General features: G+C 47.3%; 4 protein-coding genes across 4 annotated transcripts; 3 read left to right on the plus strand and 1 right to left on the minus strand.

Annotated features, from left to right (window-relative positions):
* Positions 1 to 944: 944 nt before the first annotated feature.
* On the minus strand, positions 945 to 4,969 carry RhiXN_11775 (endocytosis protein end4; the record flags this gene model as incomplete). Its single annotated transcript, XM_043331590.1, has 15 exons — positions 945 to 1,702; positions 1,738 to 2,169; positions 2,222 to 2,306; positions 2,356 to 2,517; positions 2,581 to 2,648; positions 2,699 to 2,729; positions 2,790 to 3,125; positions 3,179 to 3,587; positions 3,953 to 4,002; positions 4,048 to 4,060; positions 4,107 to 4,245; positions 4,298 to 4,373; positions 4,423 to 4,565; positions 4,625 to 4,820; positions 4,862 to 4,969. 15 exons carry the CDS (start codon positions 4,967 to 4,969, stop codon positions 945 to 947), a joined length of 3,006 nt encoding a protein of 1,001 aa, XP_043185100.1.
* Positions 4,970 to 5,150: 181 nt separating this feature from the next.
* RhiXN_11776 (uncharacterized protein) lies at positions 5,151 to 5,847 on the plus strand (the record flags this gene model as incomplete). The annotated part of the gene is made up of 3 exons (XM_043331591.1): positions 5,151 to 5,234; positions 5,302 to 5,468; positions 5,526 to 5,847. The coding sequence occupies 3 exons, from the start codon at positions 5,151 to 5,153 to the stop codon at positions 5,845 to 5,847; spliced, it is 573 nt and encodes a 190-aa protein (XP_043185101.1).
* A 6,200-nt stretch (positions 5,848 to 12,047) lies between these two features.
* On the plus strand, positions 12,048 to 12,416 carry RhiXN_11777 (O-methylsterigmatocystin oxidoreductase; the record flags this gene model as incomplete). The annotated part of the gene is made up of 2 exons (XM_043331592.1): positions 12,048 to 12,168; positions 12,217 to 12,416. The coding sequence occupies 2 exons, from the start codon at positions 12,048 to 12,050 to the stop codon at positions 12,414 to 12,416; spliced, it is 321 nt and encodes a 106-aa protein (XP_043185102.1).
* Positions 12,417 to 12,705: 289 nt separating this feature from the next.
* Positions 12,706 to 16,154, plus strand: RhiXN_11778 (chitin deacetylase; the record flags this gene model as incomplete). Its single annotated transcript, XM_043331593.1, has 19 exons — positions 12,706 to 12,865; positions 12,920 to 12,986; positions 13,046 to 13,060; positions 13,116 to 13,223; positions 13,277 to 13,423; positions 14,667 to 14,742; positions 14,813 to 14,863; positions 14,920 to 14,932; positions 14,985 to 15,030; positions 15,127 to 15,152; positions 15,203 to 15,267; positions 15,321 to 15,468; positions 15,518 to 15,557; positions 15,607 to 15,641; positions 15,694 to 15,783; positions 15,836 to 15,849; positions 15,905 to 15,954; positions 16,017 to 16,089; positions 16,137 to 16,154. The coding sequence occupies 19 exons, from the start codon at positions 12,706 to 12,708 to the stop codon at positions 16,152 to 16,154; spliced, it is 1,242 nt and encodes a 413-aa protein (XP_043185103.1).
* Positions 16,155 to 17,572: the final 1,418 nt, after the last annotated feature.

The following is a 17,572-nucleotide window of genomic DNA, read 5'->3' on the forward strand; positions in this document are numbered from 1 at the left end:
TGCCGCCCTTTTTCCGCTACTTTCGCACATCCAACGACATCCTGGGTGAAAATAGCGCAAAACATCATGGCTGGGGAGAACGGAATTTTACTGAAATGCGATCGACAGCAAGCAAAAAGGAGACTCCCACTTCGTTGATTATCATCGCCGATCATCTCAGTAGAACTATTCCAATAATGGCACCCCCCACCCGAAATGAAACCCGAGGAGATTGTGATCAAAATGGGTGGCGTCAACGGTGGCCACAATGCCTCGTGTGGAGGTGGGCAAAGGAGTGCCCTAAGATGTAAGACGTCACGGGCCTCATGCCCTGTCAAACAGCCCTAACATCAGTTTATGAAGCCCGTATACATGTGCCTTGTTCTCTCTCTACGTATTCGATGGGTGGGTCTATCTCATGAAAACACGTAAAGGTGGTTCCCATACAGGGGTTGTATATTGATTTCCGGCCCGGCTGGGTGAAAATCGGCTATTAGTTACGGGGAGAGTCGGACCGAATCAAATCTCGGACACTGACTACACACCGAGTTCTTGGGTAATCTTTCACAAATTAGAAAAACATAGCTAAAAGACAAAGGGGATTCCAAATTCAGTATTATTAAATACACACTTGTTCAATTGCATGGAATCGCCTGTAGATTGAAACACGCGATGGATAGATCCTTTTATCGAATTTTCAATTAAACAGCATCTAGATTTGAGGCCATCTAGGAAACTTACCACAATACAACTAATATTCACATCACCAATCGTAATGATGTCAAGGTCGAGATCTAAAAGCATTCAGTGACGCATTCACTTCAGAAAATTTCCGGTCTCCAAAGTTATGTTATGTATTATTCCCATGTGCTCCCTAAAATAGCGTCATATTCACAGTTGGGGTATTACAGTGTTTGTAAAACAATAGTATCAGTGGCCTATGAATGACGTTTAACAACATACGATTACTCTTCCTCTGCATGATATCCAGCGCGCCGCATCGCACCCAACCGATGACGCGCGGCACCCAATTCCTTCTCCAGCTTGAGAATTTCCACTTGCTGTTCCATCTCCCTGACCTTGAACTCGTGGACGGCCATGGATTTGTAATCGACATCCTCTGCTTCAATCTGTTTGGCAGTGATAGCCTTAACCTGTCGTACGAGCGCCTTGCATGCCTCAGTAACAGCCTTGGCAGCCAACTCAAGACGATCTTGAGTCTTAGACATAAGAGAAGCCTTGACGCGGCTGGCAGCGACCAGCTGGGCGGTTGCTCCGGCAACTTCGTTTGAAGCGACAATCAGTTGCTCCAGTGAGTGAGTGCCGCTCAAGACACCGTCGGCACTTTCAATGAGCAAGTTGGTAGCAAAGGCAACTGCTTTCGCCGCCGAGATGAGACCTTCGGTCCAGCGGTTGTTACGTTTGTAAAACTGCTGGGTGGTGCTTGAGCCACGGCCCTGAGCGACGATCTCCTGCTGAGATTCGGTAGCAGCTTGAATCAAGCGACCAATCGCATTCGTAATTGCCATTGCTGCTGCGAGAATCGAGTCGTGGACTTGCAAATCGACAGCACTGAAACGTGAAGCATCGCGTGGGCGGTCAATAAGTTGTTGAAGACGTTGGGTAGCAGCCTCAATTGCGCGTGCAGCGCCCAACATTTCCTGCTCGACCATATCGCCCAAGTCCCATTCGTGCGAGTTCCTGCCTTCCCCTTGGGAACCAGCTTGTCGACAGCTTCTGTGAGCTTCGTCAGGGCACCGCGAGCTTCGACGTTGTTGCGGAGAGGAATTTCAGTCCGCTGGGATTGGGGAATGAGATCCAATTTGTATGACTGAAGGTTGAGGAAGAAGCGGAGGCCAACGTCTCCAGCATGTTTGGCGTCGGCAATCAACTTGTCGCTAGCGTTATCGTCATTGGCCAAACGAGTAATTCCCTTGCAGTTGAGGAGAACTTCTGACAGAGCGTGGGCATACTCGTTTGCCGCCTTGATTACGTCGACGTGATCTCCGCCGGCCTCGCCTCCGAGGTATAGATTGAAGGTCATGGCGAACTCGGTCGCGTTATTCATCGCCTTTTCGATCATCGACAATGTATACTCGGGAGTGGCGTTCTGGTTCCCGTTCTGGTTAGGCGACTCAAGCTCATAGATAGCGTCATCCATCTTTTGGACACAGCTCTGCAAGATGGAATCTGGACTGCCGTCAATGCCGGGTGATTCGGAGGGGGAGGGACAAATATTTACCGATGATTTGATTCAATTTCTTGCGGTTGTCCAAGATGAGCGTATCGATTTGCGCATTCGTCGTCTCCTCCACAATGCCTTGGGACTGCGTAAGGGTCAGATCACAGGTACAAACAAAGGTCGGTGCGCCTTACCGTTTGCAGATCCATTTGCATTTCGGCCATTTTCTGAATGGTGCTATCCATTTCTTCTTGAAGGATAGCAATCTCTTGGTCCTTCTCTTCGCGGAGCCGCTCGACCGCCGAATCTTGCCCATCCAATTTCCGGAGCAGGTCGTCGATTTGAATTTGTTTGGCCTATTAGTTCGGGACCAGTTATTTAATTGAAGGTAGAACTAATGTAAGTGATGAAGGGCTTACCCTGAGTGAATCCTCCAACTCGTTGAGCTGACGATTGTATTTGGTCATCATAGTCGATACCTCGAACTCTTATTCCGGGTTGCATCCTCCGCACGCTCATTAGCAAAACTCAAGTCACGGCGGAGGCGGTCCATATCCTCTTTATGGTTCTACAGGCGATGGTGTTAGATCTGGTATAGCCTCTACACTGCCCGATCAACCAGACTTACCGACTTCATACGATCCAGATCGAACCGCGCCCGATCACGCTCACGAATCATGTCAGCTAGTTCGAGATTCTTCGCCTTGATATCGCGCTCCATGCGCTCCATTTTGTCAATTGCCTCTTGTGCCGAGTTGGCCTTGAGCTGCATTTGCTTAAACTTACTAAGCATGTCGAGATGCTCGGTGCGCAGCTGGGAGTATAGTTTCGCCAGCGATTCATACTTGTTCCGCCATAGCGTGACCTGGTCCTGAAGTTGTTTAATCAACTCGTCTTTGCCGCCCATTTGGGCCAATGCATCGGCATTGGTAGTGTTGAGCGCCCCTTCCAGTGCCTTGACTCTCTGCGGTAGATGTTAAGTCTTCGGGCCCTGTGGCGCATGGACTAGCCACTTACTCGATCATATTGCTCGAGCATCAGTTGGTCGCGCTCCCATTGGCCTCGCATGCCCAACATCTCGCGCTCCATCTCTTGCAATCGCGCCGCTGCCTGATTATTCATCTGGAATTGGGCAGCCTGCTGCTGTTGACGCAGAAGCTCCTCTTGCGCAAGGCGTTCCCGTTCCGCCTGTTGGCGCTGCGCTTCCTCAAACTCGCGCTGCTGAGCCATTTGCTGTTCAAGCCGGCGTGTCTCCTCGGCCTGGCGGGAAGCGATCAACGCAGCTTGTTGATCTTCATACTCCTTGAGCATGCGTGCCTGCTCGGCTATCTGCGCCGCGGTTGGATCGGGCGACGGTGCCGTGGGTGGAGGCGATGCAGGGGCCGCGGTCGACTTTGGGCGCTTGGGAAGGTCGGGCGCCGATCCGCTGTCAGTTAATGAAGGGGGTCTTGTCCGAGTTTCGGGACATTAATGAGCCCAGTAAGATATTTGAGATTAGAACATTCGTAATAGAACTTGCGTAGATTATAGTGCTGCTGGTTATACCTAGTCCGGAGTGGCTCGAGTGCGTCACCAACGTCGGTTCCTAAAAAGAGCGATGGGGGGATATCATAGCCCGATAGAAGGGGGGTCGAAGGGAAGATCGTGCGAGTTTAGTGGCGATCAGTTTGAGAATCTGGAAGAATACGCACGCCGATGCATCGCACGCAACATGCTAGTAACGAAGCGGTAAATTCCATAACTCTCCTTGACCAAAGGAACAAGCGAGGATATCCGGCACTCATTATTTACCGAGTGACGAAAGGTCGAGAACACGAGCTTTTGGAAAGACTCGATTTGGTCTTGCAAGTTCATCAGATCAGAGATCGTTTCATACCTAGACTCACACGAGGCAGATTACTATGTTAGTATAGTGAAGTCAAGATAAGACGTGTCCATGCCCTACCCTTCATTTGGATCGTCGATATTCTTTAATGAGACGTATTCCTCATAATCGAACATGCCATTGAACTCTGGATGAGTCCGATGAAATCGGAGCTTGGATAGTATGAATGCGACATATGCCCTGATCAATGAACCGTAACCTAGTAGGCAGTGAGAGGAAAATCGGGAGTGGAAAGCACCGACAAGACGTACCTCGCGTGCCATCACTGCCAATAGTGCGAGCACATGTCTCCAGCCATCCAGTCTGGTTTTGGCCTTCCCGGAGTGCCTAATCAACGTTAGCGCGTCTATGTGGCAAATAACATGTGATGACTTACAACTGGATGACCCTCTTGCAGCACCTTGTGCACAGTGATGAGCGCCTTGAATGTCTGAACCTCATCGGATAGAATGGGCTGGACTCGGAGGCCGGTCCATATGGACGTGGATGAATGATAGTCCCATGTATATACAATACACTCTAATCGCGAAAAGGCGGTGAGAAGGGACGGGCGATATAGCACTCTATCGAGAACTTACTTCGCACGTGTTTTTGCTTTGGAGCACTCTCCTCTGGGCTGGTGGCTTTCTTTATATTAAGTGTGAGCTCGGCCTCTGCCTTGTCGCGGTCGACTGGACGCGTTGGAAAGTGTGGGTCGCTGCGTCCACCACGCTCGTCCAGAAAGTCTGATTGGTTTTGCCGCGTGCGCCCTCCACTCGAAAACCTGAATCTCAACTAAATTATACTACATTTTCGGCTACCGAATATCCGCTCACATTATGCTCTAGGCCAACAGATACAACTGGTGTAGACCGTGGTGACGAAAGGTGTTGGGAAACACCTCCCCAATTTGCAATTAGGGCCTGCTGAGCCAACTGCGCCATGACGCTGGTTCACGATCAGGACCCTTACTGGTCCGCACACCCGGATCCCCTAGCGGCCTCTGCCGCACGCATGAAATCGGGCTCTGGTTTCGAGCGTTGGCATAAAAAGATCCCAGACGATGCACCGAGTTACACATCTCCTCCTCACATCTCCTCCTAAGCCTTTGAGCACTCCCCCACAATGTCTTTCTTGACTACACTTGACAATCTGGACTGTGAGGCTTTCCTCAACGAGTTCCCCCACCTCAAGTTGCTTTTTAAGGAGGTTGGTCCGCAATCACTCACCTAGTACAAAGCAAGTACTCACAGGCTATGTTTCTTTGTTTTCTCAGACCCAGTCCCTTTTCATTTCGGCAACTATCGTACTCGTACTGCTCACCCGTGCCGCCGGCATTGCTTACTTTGGCCTCGGTGTCATCGTCGTCTGCATGCTCGCCAAGAAGCTCAAGCGTATGATTCGCCAGCCAAGGCCGGTCGGAACTGACAAGGTCACATATGGGTACGTACACCTGCTCGGAGCCGGATTTCCCTGTCTGAAACGTCCCGCCGATCTTAGCATGCCGAGCACCCATTCAGCTGCGATCACATTCTATGCTGTATACATCATCCTAGCCGCCAATCTCTTGCCTATTCACCCTGCATGGCACTTCCCGAGCTCCCCTTACGTCCGCGTTATCCCCTCCGTCATCTCACTCCCATGGGCTACCGGTGTCTCCCTATCTCGCGTCGGTCTTCACCACCATACCATGTCACAGGTTGGTGCAGGCTGCCTTCTTGGCGCTATCACTGCCGGTGTCTGGTTTAAGCTCTGGGTTATGGGTCTCAACCAATGGGGTGCCGTCGCAGAAACCGGACTTCATAACTTGCTCGGATTTTGATCTACTTCTTACTTGTCCCTTCTCGAATCGCATCGACCCGCTCCTAATCTTTTGGGCTAGCATTGAACCTCCCTCATCGGGCTTGCTTCTCTATCTCTCTTACTTCTATCTCTCACGGACATTCTTGTACCTGTACCATATCTCCCTTTCTCTCTCTCACCCTACCCTGTTGTCTGTTGTAATTGTACGTACCGATACCACTCTTGGCGTTTCCTGTGTGTGTGTGTGTTTTTCTCATCCCTTGTTGTTATTCTCAAACACTTACTCCTTCTTATTCCTTCCTGTTCACGAACTTTACGAACCAATAAGACAAACTCAAACCAACGAATTTGGTGTGACCCCCAGCCGGCGGAGATAATTGCCAAATAGGGAACGACATCTAATCATAGGATGTGTGAGGGCTAGATCAGCGATGGGATTTTCCAAATCGATCGAAGTCGAGAAAAATTGGCCACCAAACATCCCTTGTGTTCCAGGTCCTCAACCCAGATTACAACCTTCCATAACAGCCCACAGAGTCTACATCCGGGTAATTTTCTACTGGTTCCGTCCCGGGTACAGCCATCCCGTCTCCGACGACGCTCACCCCGGGTCCCTACGTTGCACAACATCACTAGGCGAAGTCGCGTGGCATGTAGCCTAGGGGCGGGGCATCTCGGCTGCGCATAGGCGTAAGGCCATTTTGGTAAGCTCCACTTGATGTTTCGGGAACTCTAGGAAATGAACAGAGGATCTCCGAAGTTTTCTCACTGTTGCAAACCGGCAGTTGAGACCCATGTGCAAAGCCTTCGTCCCCAAGTAATTTCACACTGGGCTAATGGCTTTGCATTTCTTGTTACATTCATTTCACTATACAACGTATGCGTTGACAATGTATTACTCTTTACGTGTATCTGTCTACCAAGTTGTATGCCATTCAGGGGTCTTTGGAGTTGACATCGATAGCCTTACCCCGCAAGATCTAACCTACGAACGATTTCCTATGATTAATGCGATCGTATGTACGTAGCTCATGCACGCGTTTTTCATTTAGTAGTTCCCCTATCAGCACGAAAAGCAAGTCCGCAAATATCAATCATCTGAATTAAATACTCTAACCGTAATGGGTTCGCGCAGTGAGCAACGGAGCCTCGTGTTTCAGCCATTACGCACATGAGATGCGGATATTAGTCAGACTCAGCCGTGGGGAATAAGCTCCACTTACTACCCACTTCATTGCAAAAGGAACACCCCACAGAGATATCTGACAGGGGATAGTCTATCTTGGCCGCGCGCGCAAACTTGTAGTGGCCCTGGACGCAGCGTGCCTTTTCAACTTACGTTTATGACCACATCCTACTCGTTGGGTGCACCTCATTTGTTTGTATGCACGAGCAAGCATGAGCTTTGTTTGACAGGTTTCGACTCCGACGGGATCCGGGATCGGGTGAATAATTTTGAATACATGTCATTATTATTAATTCCTCCTAAAGCTCCAATTTTTGTGCAACTGCAACTAAGCGTGGCCGGCGGCCTATGACCTAAAAGTATGATATTTCACCGAGTTACAAGTTCTGTCCAAAGCATGCCAATTCACAATAGCAACTTGGTATTAATTGGATCTCGGTAGTTACGCCAAACCAGCGTGTTTCATGTCGTTACCATACGGATAGACAACCACAGCCGAATTAGACCCGTCAAATGAAACACATAGAATAGCCGGACCGTGTAACATACTATCGCTTTACAGCAAGCAGGGGCAATTAACAGCGCGTCAAAATTCTATCCTCGTCGAGCGAGGCGGGTTTTTGTTCGGGATGTACTTGCTCTATGTATTCACCCCAGCCTGGCGCCAAGACCGACATACGCTCCACAATTACCCATCCCCCGTTTGGAGTATTCAGTTTTTATCACACTTTTTTTATGAATACTATCATTTAAAAGTAGGATATTCAGTTATAAGAGCCGGTCTTGCAACCGCTGTTTGCTTTCAGTGCGTTTATTCGCTCACCTGTATTGATAACCCCATGACTGAGAAAGAATGTGAAGTATTTTGTTGTAATGTAAGGGTGTATTCTCAACCGAGGCCAGTCAACAAAGGGTGATCAAGCCACTTCACATGTTCCTTTGGTATAGCTCCCACGTGGCCACGGAACATTCAGATCATGCATGTACATTCGGTTACATGTTACTAAATTGGGCAATTGCTTGCCTGGGTTACCAGAGGTCAATCTCGACCTGTCACCGGGAAAGGTTCTGGAGATTCAGCCTCGTTATTTATGGGCGGCAAATTGTTAGCCAGTGCACTTCACACCTAACTTAACTCAGTTGCTTCCAATTTTTTTTTACAGCAAGGCTCCCTTGCGTAAGCAAAAACAAGAGCCCGGCACGAACATCTAATCATAGTTTCAGAACCCGATCTTCCAGAACATGCAGGTAACGCCACGTTGTGCGTTCCTACCCTTCGCAATCTGCACCTACGGAGCTGTCCACAATCTGGACCGAAACATCACTAGCCGTATCGTGCCGGTATCGGTGCCATCGGGCTCGGTACGCCATGGTGTCACTAAACACGAGGCGAAAACGACGTACCGGGTACCGCCGGTTCAGTACTACTGATCTACACTGATCAATTCCCGATCGAAACCAGTACCGTTACCGGCCGATCTGTAAAACTGTACCCTTATAATATATAAGTCTTAACACCTTTGGTAAATACTGTTTTAAATACGCTCATGTTTGTTTGAAGGTAGGTTGGCAAACAGGCATGCGGTATAATTGCCGTTTAATTTTTTCCCCTGCTTTGATGCACACACTACACAGCAGAATTAATGACATTACTGTATCACCTTTGATCGGATCGTAATTAGGGACTCCCTTGATGGGATTGAACATATGCCTCAGCCACATTTAGCTGCCTAGTGGGTCTGCGCGAACAACATACATCGCGCGTTTCTTTAAAGTACAACTCGACGCACATGGTTGATTCAACTCCCAATATGAATATACTGTAGATTGGAAGAACACACAGACCGGCTGAACGAGAGGTTAGGGCGCCCTGCAGCAACACCCAGTCGATATATTATATGTAGCACTACTGCGCAAAATCTAAATTAAGGAGGAACTGCTACGCTATAAATATTTGGTTAAATAACGATCGGGCAACCCAAATCATCGAAATTTCGATACCACGGTGCTTCAACTGGCGATCACATGTACATATAGCACCAGGTTTCGACTCGAATAACTAAAATCGCGCTACAAGTCACGGTAGGTATACTCATGACTTTAGCTTGCATACTTGCCCCTAATCTCTTGCAGGTCAAACCTATCATCAAGAGAAACTACCGATTTGGCTTGATAAGCTGTGATAGCCATAGGTTTGATATCTAGTCTAGAAACTTTTTAGATGGTTTTAATTACCTGATTATTAATCAAATGAGAGCCATTGCGCCACCGGGGTGTGGCGGAGGTTGTGGCGGAGGTTGTGGCGGTCTTTTCTTTAGGCTATCACATCACCGATTGAACCGTCATACAGTTTGGTGGGTAATCATTGCTTATACGAAGTAAACGTTAGCTCTTAGGAGACCAAAGTCGGGGAGCGGGCAAGCGGGGTGTGGGACAAACAGAGTAATTAATCACTAACTTCTACTTAACCTGTGCCTCCGCATGGCGCGTTTTTGTTTGTGCTATGTGGGTTCTGTACACGGTACAAGTGAGGGAACCCGTGAGCGTCCGCGGGTGGCCTAGGGGCGTTGGCCGGGTGACCCAAGACTGCAATTGTCCGGATTGAAGGCTTGGGGGCACTCATATAGGTGGGATTAGGTATTTAATTGTGAGGCTGTTGAATATTTACTTATCTTTATGTGTGATAATAAATATAGTGGCAGCAAGCACCGTTGTCACGCCATGGTCTGCTGAAGGAAACGTCAATAGGCAGGTTGATACATGTTTATTTGGCTGAAACTGAATTTGATTCGTGAGAAGGGCAGCCTAGGGCAAGCTTTGGGTGACCAGAATCAGATGCAAGGTAAATAACGATAGGGGCATATTAAGCTCCTCTGCCTGTTTCAATAACTTCTCAAGCATCCAGACAAACTGCTTAGTAACGCATTTATAGTAGCGTAGTCAATATAAACACACTTTTTGCTACCATTTAATCAGTCCCCCATGTGCTCAGAGCGGTTTATGTTAAGTAACACCGTGGTGCCCTTCAAAATCTGCCTCCCACTGAGGCTCGTCCTGCGGTTTCTAGTTAGAAAGTACGCGAACAATTGATGATTGACAAGCACGCCAAGGTTAACAAAATCCACACCATCTTCAGCAGGAATGCCGAGGCAAGGCCCATTAAGTATGGAGCTTGTTACGGTTGGTAATTAGAACAGCTATTGCTATTGAATGGGAGCGAGTGAGATGGAGTGTAATAGCCGCCCGTATTGATTTTTTACTCATGTAAATCATTATTTGTCTCCGTGGTGCGGTCACGCAGGAGGGGTTTTGGGTTCAATACTTAAGATATTTAGAGATCACATGCGAAAGACACCAATTGCTCGCGGGAAACTGAGTTGAGGCACTACAAAAAGTGCACTGAGCAAAGTAAAGGAGATCTGATAAGCAAACAATTACAAACTGCGACAGGATACCATGCCTTGCAAGTATAGAATATAGTTTGTGGGCCCTATAGTCCCACAGCTCGTGCCTTGAAAATCCATACGGGATATCAAGTCTAGAGGACCCTGCAGATCTACCAACTCAGCTCATAGGTACTTGCCCGTTGGATTCGATTAATCGCATACTTAACAGACATATGAGTACTTTACCAAAGTTTTTAATTACATCGCCAAGTTTTATGTGTATGTTGCTTCTGCCAACTGAAGCCTGTATTGATTAGGTAGCTCTCTGCAAAATCCGCCAAAGCTCTTAAGCCAGCTTGAGCGGAGGAATACCATTCAATTTTAAATTAGGTTTGGCTTCCACCGGAAGCGTTGGTTTCACGATTTTTTTTTAATGCAATTTATTACTCAGGCCTGAACACATAGTCGGGCACCGAGGCTCTACTGGAGCGAGGCTACATACATAGCAAAGGAAAGGAGAAGAATAAGATTGGCACAGAAGGGGAGCGCGCGGGACGGGGTGGGACTATTGGTTTCACGATCGCAGAAAGATATTTGGGTATCTTGTGGGCCACAATGTATCTTTCAATCATTTGAAATAATTCAGCACAGCTCCTTTATCTTCTCAAACGTATACCCATACAACTATAGTAGAGCAAGTATCAACATTCTGAGGGTTTGATCAACCAGCACAAAGGCAATTCCACTATGGAAATGCACGCAATATCAATTGCTTAACCTTGATCAATCAAGGGTATAAATCAGGTTCGTTGGATACCCTGTTGAGATTGCATTCATTGTTACCTGAAGTTGGCTAGTCATGACCTCGAACAAATCCTGAGTAGGCAATCGCCTTACTATATAAACCTACACATAGCGGGATGGGGTAAAGAGCACCCAATCCGCACATCGACAACTTCATTCCATGAATACATTATATACATGCATATTAGCCACCTCTTGCGCTGTTTCCATTTGGATTTATTCAAAGCGGACTAAGCCACACCGCCCATTACCACCCTCACCCTCACCCGATCCACTCATCGGCAACTTGCGTGCTATGTCGAAGCTGGTAGATGAGCCTAGGGCGTACAGAGACTGGGGACTAGAGCTCAAAAGTGAGGATAGTTAACATCGTGTCCCACGTGAATATTAACTGACATTGAAAAGGCGACATTATTTCTGTTATTCTTCCGGGAAAGGTTATTATTGTGTTGAACTCACAAGATGCAGTTGATGAGCTACTTATCAAGCGGTCATCGATATATTCTGATCGCCCATATATCCCTATGGTATCGAGTGAAAATCTGTGAGGCCCAAGTTTGACTAGTTTGCATTAAAAATCTGACAGCATCCTCTAAGAGTGGGGTGGGGGCATAGCACAGGTAGCATCAGATATGGGGAAAGATGGAGATTTCAGCGCAAACTGACGTATGAGGCATTCCAAAAAGCTGCGAGCGACGCTAGATGGTCCCTGATAGAGACACAGACCCGTTCTGCTATCCAAAGAATATTGGTAAAGCCTACAGAATTTTCGCAGCAGATTAGACGGTAGGAAACAGCTTTAGACAAAGTTCGCCGCTGCTACAACCCACCACCCTTTACAGTATGGCAGGATCAACAATGCTCATGGCTGTCTACGGTTATGAGATGATGTCGGAAGATGATAGCTTATTCCAAGCTGTGGATACAGCGGTTCAAGGTTTCAGCCAGGCTCTCATAGTTCAAAGTGAGTACATGCGATTGTAAAATTATCAACATCATAACGGCCCCACAGACTACCTCGTCAATACCATACCCTGGCTTGAGTACGTACCTGAGTGGTTCCCAGGAGCTACATGGAAAGCCAAGGCAAACGAGTGGCGCCGCCAGCGCGACCTTATGCTGCATGTGCCATTCGAATGGACAAAGAGCAGAATGGCGAGTACCAACGCATTCCTTTCACGTGCGGCATTTAACTCCTGGCCCCTACTTTAGGCAACTGGGTCAGCGGCTCCATCTATGCTTTCTTCATTGTTAACTAAGTATATGCACCAAGAGTCGGAACTAGGCATTGGTGGACTGGAAGATTGTATTAGATGGTCATGTGGCGCTATATTTGCAGGTGCGTTTATGTCTTCACATGTACACTGGACCCATTAGCTCCAGACTTACGTATGACGCTTATGTAGCTGGGATTACCCCGGTAGGTTTGACTATTCAATTTATTTATTGGTCGCATGAGCTCATTTATTTAAAGATTGTCTCGAGTATCCGGGTATTTATCATGGCGATGGCTATGTATCCAGGTATCCAGGCCAAAGCGCAAGCCGAGATCGATGGTACCATCGGTTCTCGTCTTCCCAGGATTTCAGACTGGGATTCATTAAGCTACGTCAGATGTGTCATGAAGGAGGTCTTACGCTGGAAGTTAACGCTTCCATTGGGTATGTCATCCAGCCGTCTCAACCCGGCCCATGGGCGCTGATCATGTCACATAGCTGTCCCTCATGCCTGTACTCAAGATGATATGTACAAAGGGTACTACATCCCCAAAGGTGCCATCGTGTAAGTCTAACATACATGCCCTTGCATGTTAGAAGTGACAAAAACTCATTTAACAAAAGCATCGGCAACTCCTGGTAAGTGTGCATAAAGTAACGCTCAGTATGTACTTCTTCTTCATCCCACGAACAGGGCTATAAGCAACAACCCAGCCGTGTACCCGGATCCAGACCGCTTTGACCCCGATCGCTTTCTAGATCCCGCAGTTCCTGATGCTCCTGCATTCGGATACGGCCGAAGGTATAACTGACTAGCTGATTAATTAATCCTACTAAATTGTCTGATGCACACAGAATCTGTCCGGGGATACACCACGCGGATGCTACAATGTTTCTGACAATGGCCAGTATCATTTCAGTATTTAATATTCGCCCCCCAGTGGATGTGGAAGGAAGACCCAGGCCGATGAAGGCTGATATAGCAATGGACGAGGCAGTTAGGTAAGCACTTCATACAATGTTTAACAGCGGCTTTTAAAGTATCTCGCCCAGAGTACTTCGTCCATTTGAGTGCAGGATTACCCCAAGGTCCGAAAAACATGAAAGAATTATTTAAACTTCAATAGAGTAGAAAATATGAACAACATCAATATTCATGTTGCTATAATCATGCCGGTAACATTGTATACGGTCGTACCATAGTTGTACGTGCAAGGGAGTATATCATTCGCCTATGTACTAGTGCATATAAGTGGAATTTTCACTCTTACAGAAATAGTTACGCATCACGTTCGCAGTGGGCCCTCAAAGTACGAAAAGTCCGCGCCGCGCCGAGTCTTTACCAAGCACCCGCGCCCCAAAACTTAAACTCACAATCCACAGCTAGACGACACAGGGGCGAGTTGGATGTACCGATTCATGGATGGTGGCCGAATTTTGTTAACGCTCTGCACGTAAGGCGCGGCTTTTTGTGTGCAAGAAACTTGCACTTTTAGTTCTGCCATGAGTTACTGGTAGTTCCTCTCGCCTTATTAATCAACAGCAGTAAATATAGGCAAGTCTTGGGACTTTTGATGCCTAGATTCTGGGTCCGCATACAGTTGCCCGGACTATTAGCGTATTGTTCTATCTCTATTTGATCCCAGAACCCGTACAGTACAAGATTAAATACCGAAAATAAGTATGCATGTTTAAGTAAAATTCGAGCTGCAAGCAAAGTCAATATTTACTGACTTTAAGTGTCATTTCTCCCTTGGACTAATTCATGCCAAGGAAGGTATACTGACTTTGTAGTTCTCAGCCCATATCATACTGAAAAAAGGTATCTTTTGTTGATATACTGATTTCAGGATCCTATCGCACCACGGTGCCGTCACTGCTTTCGAACCTAGATGCTAAAGTTTTGTTGGCAATAATATCCACGACAGAACATGGTTCCTAGTAAATAAACCAAGACCTTACGCCCGGGCGCTGATGACAGTTTTAGTCAATGTCCAGCAGCCGATCGAAGAAGACCTTCAGCCACAAACCTGCCAAGCCCCATATGCATTTGCGGAACACAGTGCCAAACCCCTTGATTTTTTTGCCACTGGAGTATAAAAAAAGTACCCGAGTTTCAAAGACTCCTTAAGCTTGTTTTCGTCCCCTGCTTTGAGTCCATATCTCAAGTTTCCGGTGTCGCATCACAGTCATTTTATATACTTTCATTCAATATGCAGCTATTTGTCAAGTTCGCCCTTGTTAGCTCTATAGCATCCTCATTCTTGGGTACCTTGGCTGCTCCTACAAATAGCACTCTATTTCCCCGCCAACTGGCTCAAGTACGTAGTCCAAATTGCTGGAACTCTTGTCCAACTGGGTTTCTTAATTGTCCCGATTTTTGCATATCAGGTCATCACCAAATGCACTGTCCCGAATACTGTGGCCCTTACCTTTGATGATGTACGCTCTCTTTATCTTATTGAAATTGCCTGCTGTGCTCACCCTCTATTAATTAGGGCCCTTACCTATGTTCGTAGCAACATATTCACATCAATTTACTCTGCTGACTTGTTGTATGTAGATACATACGAGATCTCGGAGAGAATCCTTCAGGCTGGTGGAAAGGCGTAAGTGGCCCCGGCCGATTCCGCTATCCCCCCCTCCAGCCATATGGCCTACGTTTCGAGATAGATACTTTAGCTAACATTTCTTTTAATCCGTAGCACGTTCTTTGTTAATGGAAACAACTGTAAGTCATTCAAATCGGACTTCGATTCCAACATGTGTAACCCTCCCTAGATCAGTGCATCTATCATCCGGACAACGTGAACCGCATTAAATACCTCTATGAAAAAGGCCATCAAGTAAATTGATTTGTTACCCAAGATGGTATCTGCAGCTGATCGCCCCTTCTTAGATCGGCTCTCATACTTGGGGTCATAAAGATCTGACAACGCTCACTTGGGACCAAGTTCACGATGAGATGTGGCGCGTTGAACAGGCTCTAATGAGAATCATTGGCGCTAATCCCGCATATATGCGTCCTCCCTTTGGAAAATACAATGGTACGGTAACAGAAACAGCATTAGGATGGAGTGTTTATATATGCTTCAGATAACGTCCTCCGAGCTTCCGCCGTTCGCGGTCAGAAAGTGTAAGTATTCACCAATTCTCACCATTTTCATCACTCAACATCATTCTAGCGCTATCTGGGACTTTGATAGCGGTGATTCGGCTGGTAAGTGGAGGTATTTAGGTTGGGCTGCAGTGTATCCTAATGACTGTGCCAGGCATTAGCGCGGCTGCTTCCAAAGGGAGATATGATGATGTTACCGCGCGACGCCCTTCAAATATCCTGACACTTAACCATGAGACCTATGGTAAGTTGCGTTCTCACAAACAAGGGAGGTAACTGACCACATCCACCTACAGAGCCTACTGCGTATGTCCGGCTCCATAGAATACTTGATTAGTCGCGATACTTACTTGTGATTTCCTCAGACTGATATCCTCCCTCATGCAATCGCTAAGCTTCAAGCTGCAGGCTACAGGTAAGTTGAGCGCTCATAGAACTAGAGTCAGGAATAGTAGTTAACCTTTTATTTCTTCATAGAATGGTTACTCTTTCTGAATGCCTGGGCGAGTCACCGGCCGCAGCCTATCAGTCTCAGGGCCCCCCTGCCACAGTGCGTTTCAGTCACCCCTCCTTGGCCACATACTCACGTTATCACAGGGTTCTTGGAGCTGCTAAGTTCTCCTATTAGGCACGCCTTGCTTTCGTACTGGACATTATTTCTTGTTTGATCACTACCTCTCATTCCGTTCTTTTGTGTTGCAATCGTGCTATATATAGGGTTTTGCTAGAATAGCCGGAGCTGAAATGCTCGTAAGATTTTTGTAGTTTGACCAATTACCGCATGATATGCAATCTCTTTCAGCTGTTCACCTAGAACAATCACTTGGTTCCGGATCTAATTTCCTTAGATGAAGTGGTCAATCCACGTCGCCAGATTGTTGCTACCAATAGACTTTCCGCCATTGCCCTGATCACTATAGGGTTTTCATAATGACCAGAGGTCCCGGATTAAAATTCACCATTGCGCCAGTCTAGATAAGAATGGATCCAATGAGGAGACTGTGTTTATTCATATTTTATTCGAGTTTATTTTCGTACCATGGTGGAATCAAACGAACTAGTAGGCTAGGCCAAAGCAAGGCACTTTTACGGCGTCAATTGGTAGTCACAACCTCGTTGCAATCAACATCACCAAAAACGGATTCCACCAATCAAAGATATTGGACATACAACCTGTGCACACGTCTAATCATTTAGCGCGCCAAACCGTCGTGTCTCTTGCAATTACGCCCAGTCACAATGAGCGCGCTTGAAGATCCGTGTTTCAGCCGATAGCCAAAGCGCGACAGATGGATCTCTGCCCCCCTCCCCCTCTTCGCGTCACAGTCCAGTCCCGCGCGCATATACGATCCCGATAGAGCAGCCTCAAGCCCGTCTTCCATACACGTCAGCTACCTGAAACCAGCCGTCGCACGTGCGCGCCCACGTGCACTAGTGACAGCTGAAATCATAAAAATCACGAAATGAACGGCTAAATCGCAAGCGCCACGATTTCGCACTCGTGGATATCGGTCGAAGCCATGTTAATGATTCCAAGAAGTGATCTGTCCCTCTCTTCCCTGATACAGCAAGTACCCCCCCCACACCGTTTCGAGTTGAGGGTGATCTACAGAAGTTTTGACGCCTTCGGCGGCCGGTTAAGAATTTGCCTTGGGATGCGGAAGAAAGTCCTCGGTAACCGACGGCTCGTTGGAGTCGAGGGAGCGTTTATGGAGATGAGGAGCCCAGGGTCAATGGACCAGGTAATTTGGGAACAACTGCAGGTCGTGCATAGAACATCCGTAGCACCAAGCGCAGTCATTGTTCCGGCTAATAATAGCGTGAGCAGGAGGAATACGCAAGAACAAGTCGAGTTCACGTGTTCGAGAGATGGCATCCCGCAACGCATCAAGTCGCATACCATACTTCCAATTACAACTAATCCATTGCGCATACCAACCTGTGCGCTCTCTACATAGTAAAAACTGCATAGCAATAAAGAAAAATCAAAAAATCAAAAATCAAAAACGCATAGATAAATAACCGGGGTAATT

Source organism: Rhizoctonia solani, chromosome 12, assembly GCF_016906535.1.
Source record: "Rhizoctonia solani chromosome 12, complete sequence".
NCBI lineage: Eukaryota > Fungi > Basidiomycota > Agaricomycetes > Cantharellales > Ceratobasidiaceae > Rhizoctonia > Rhizoctonia solani.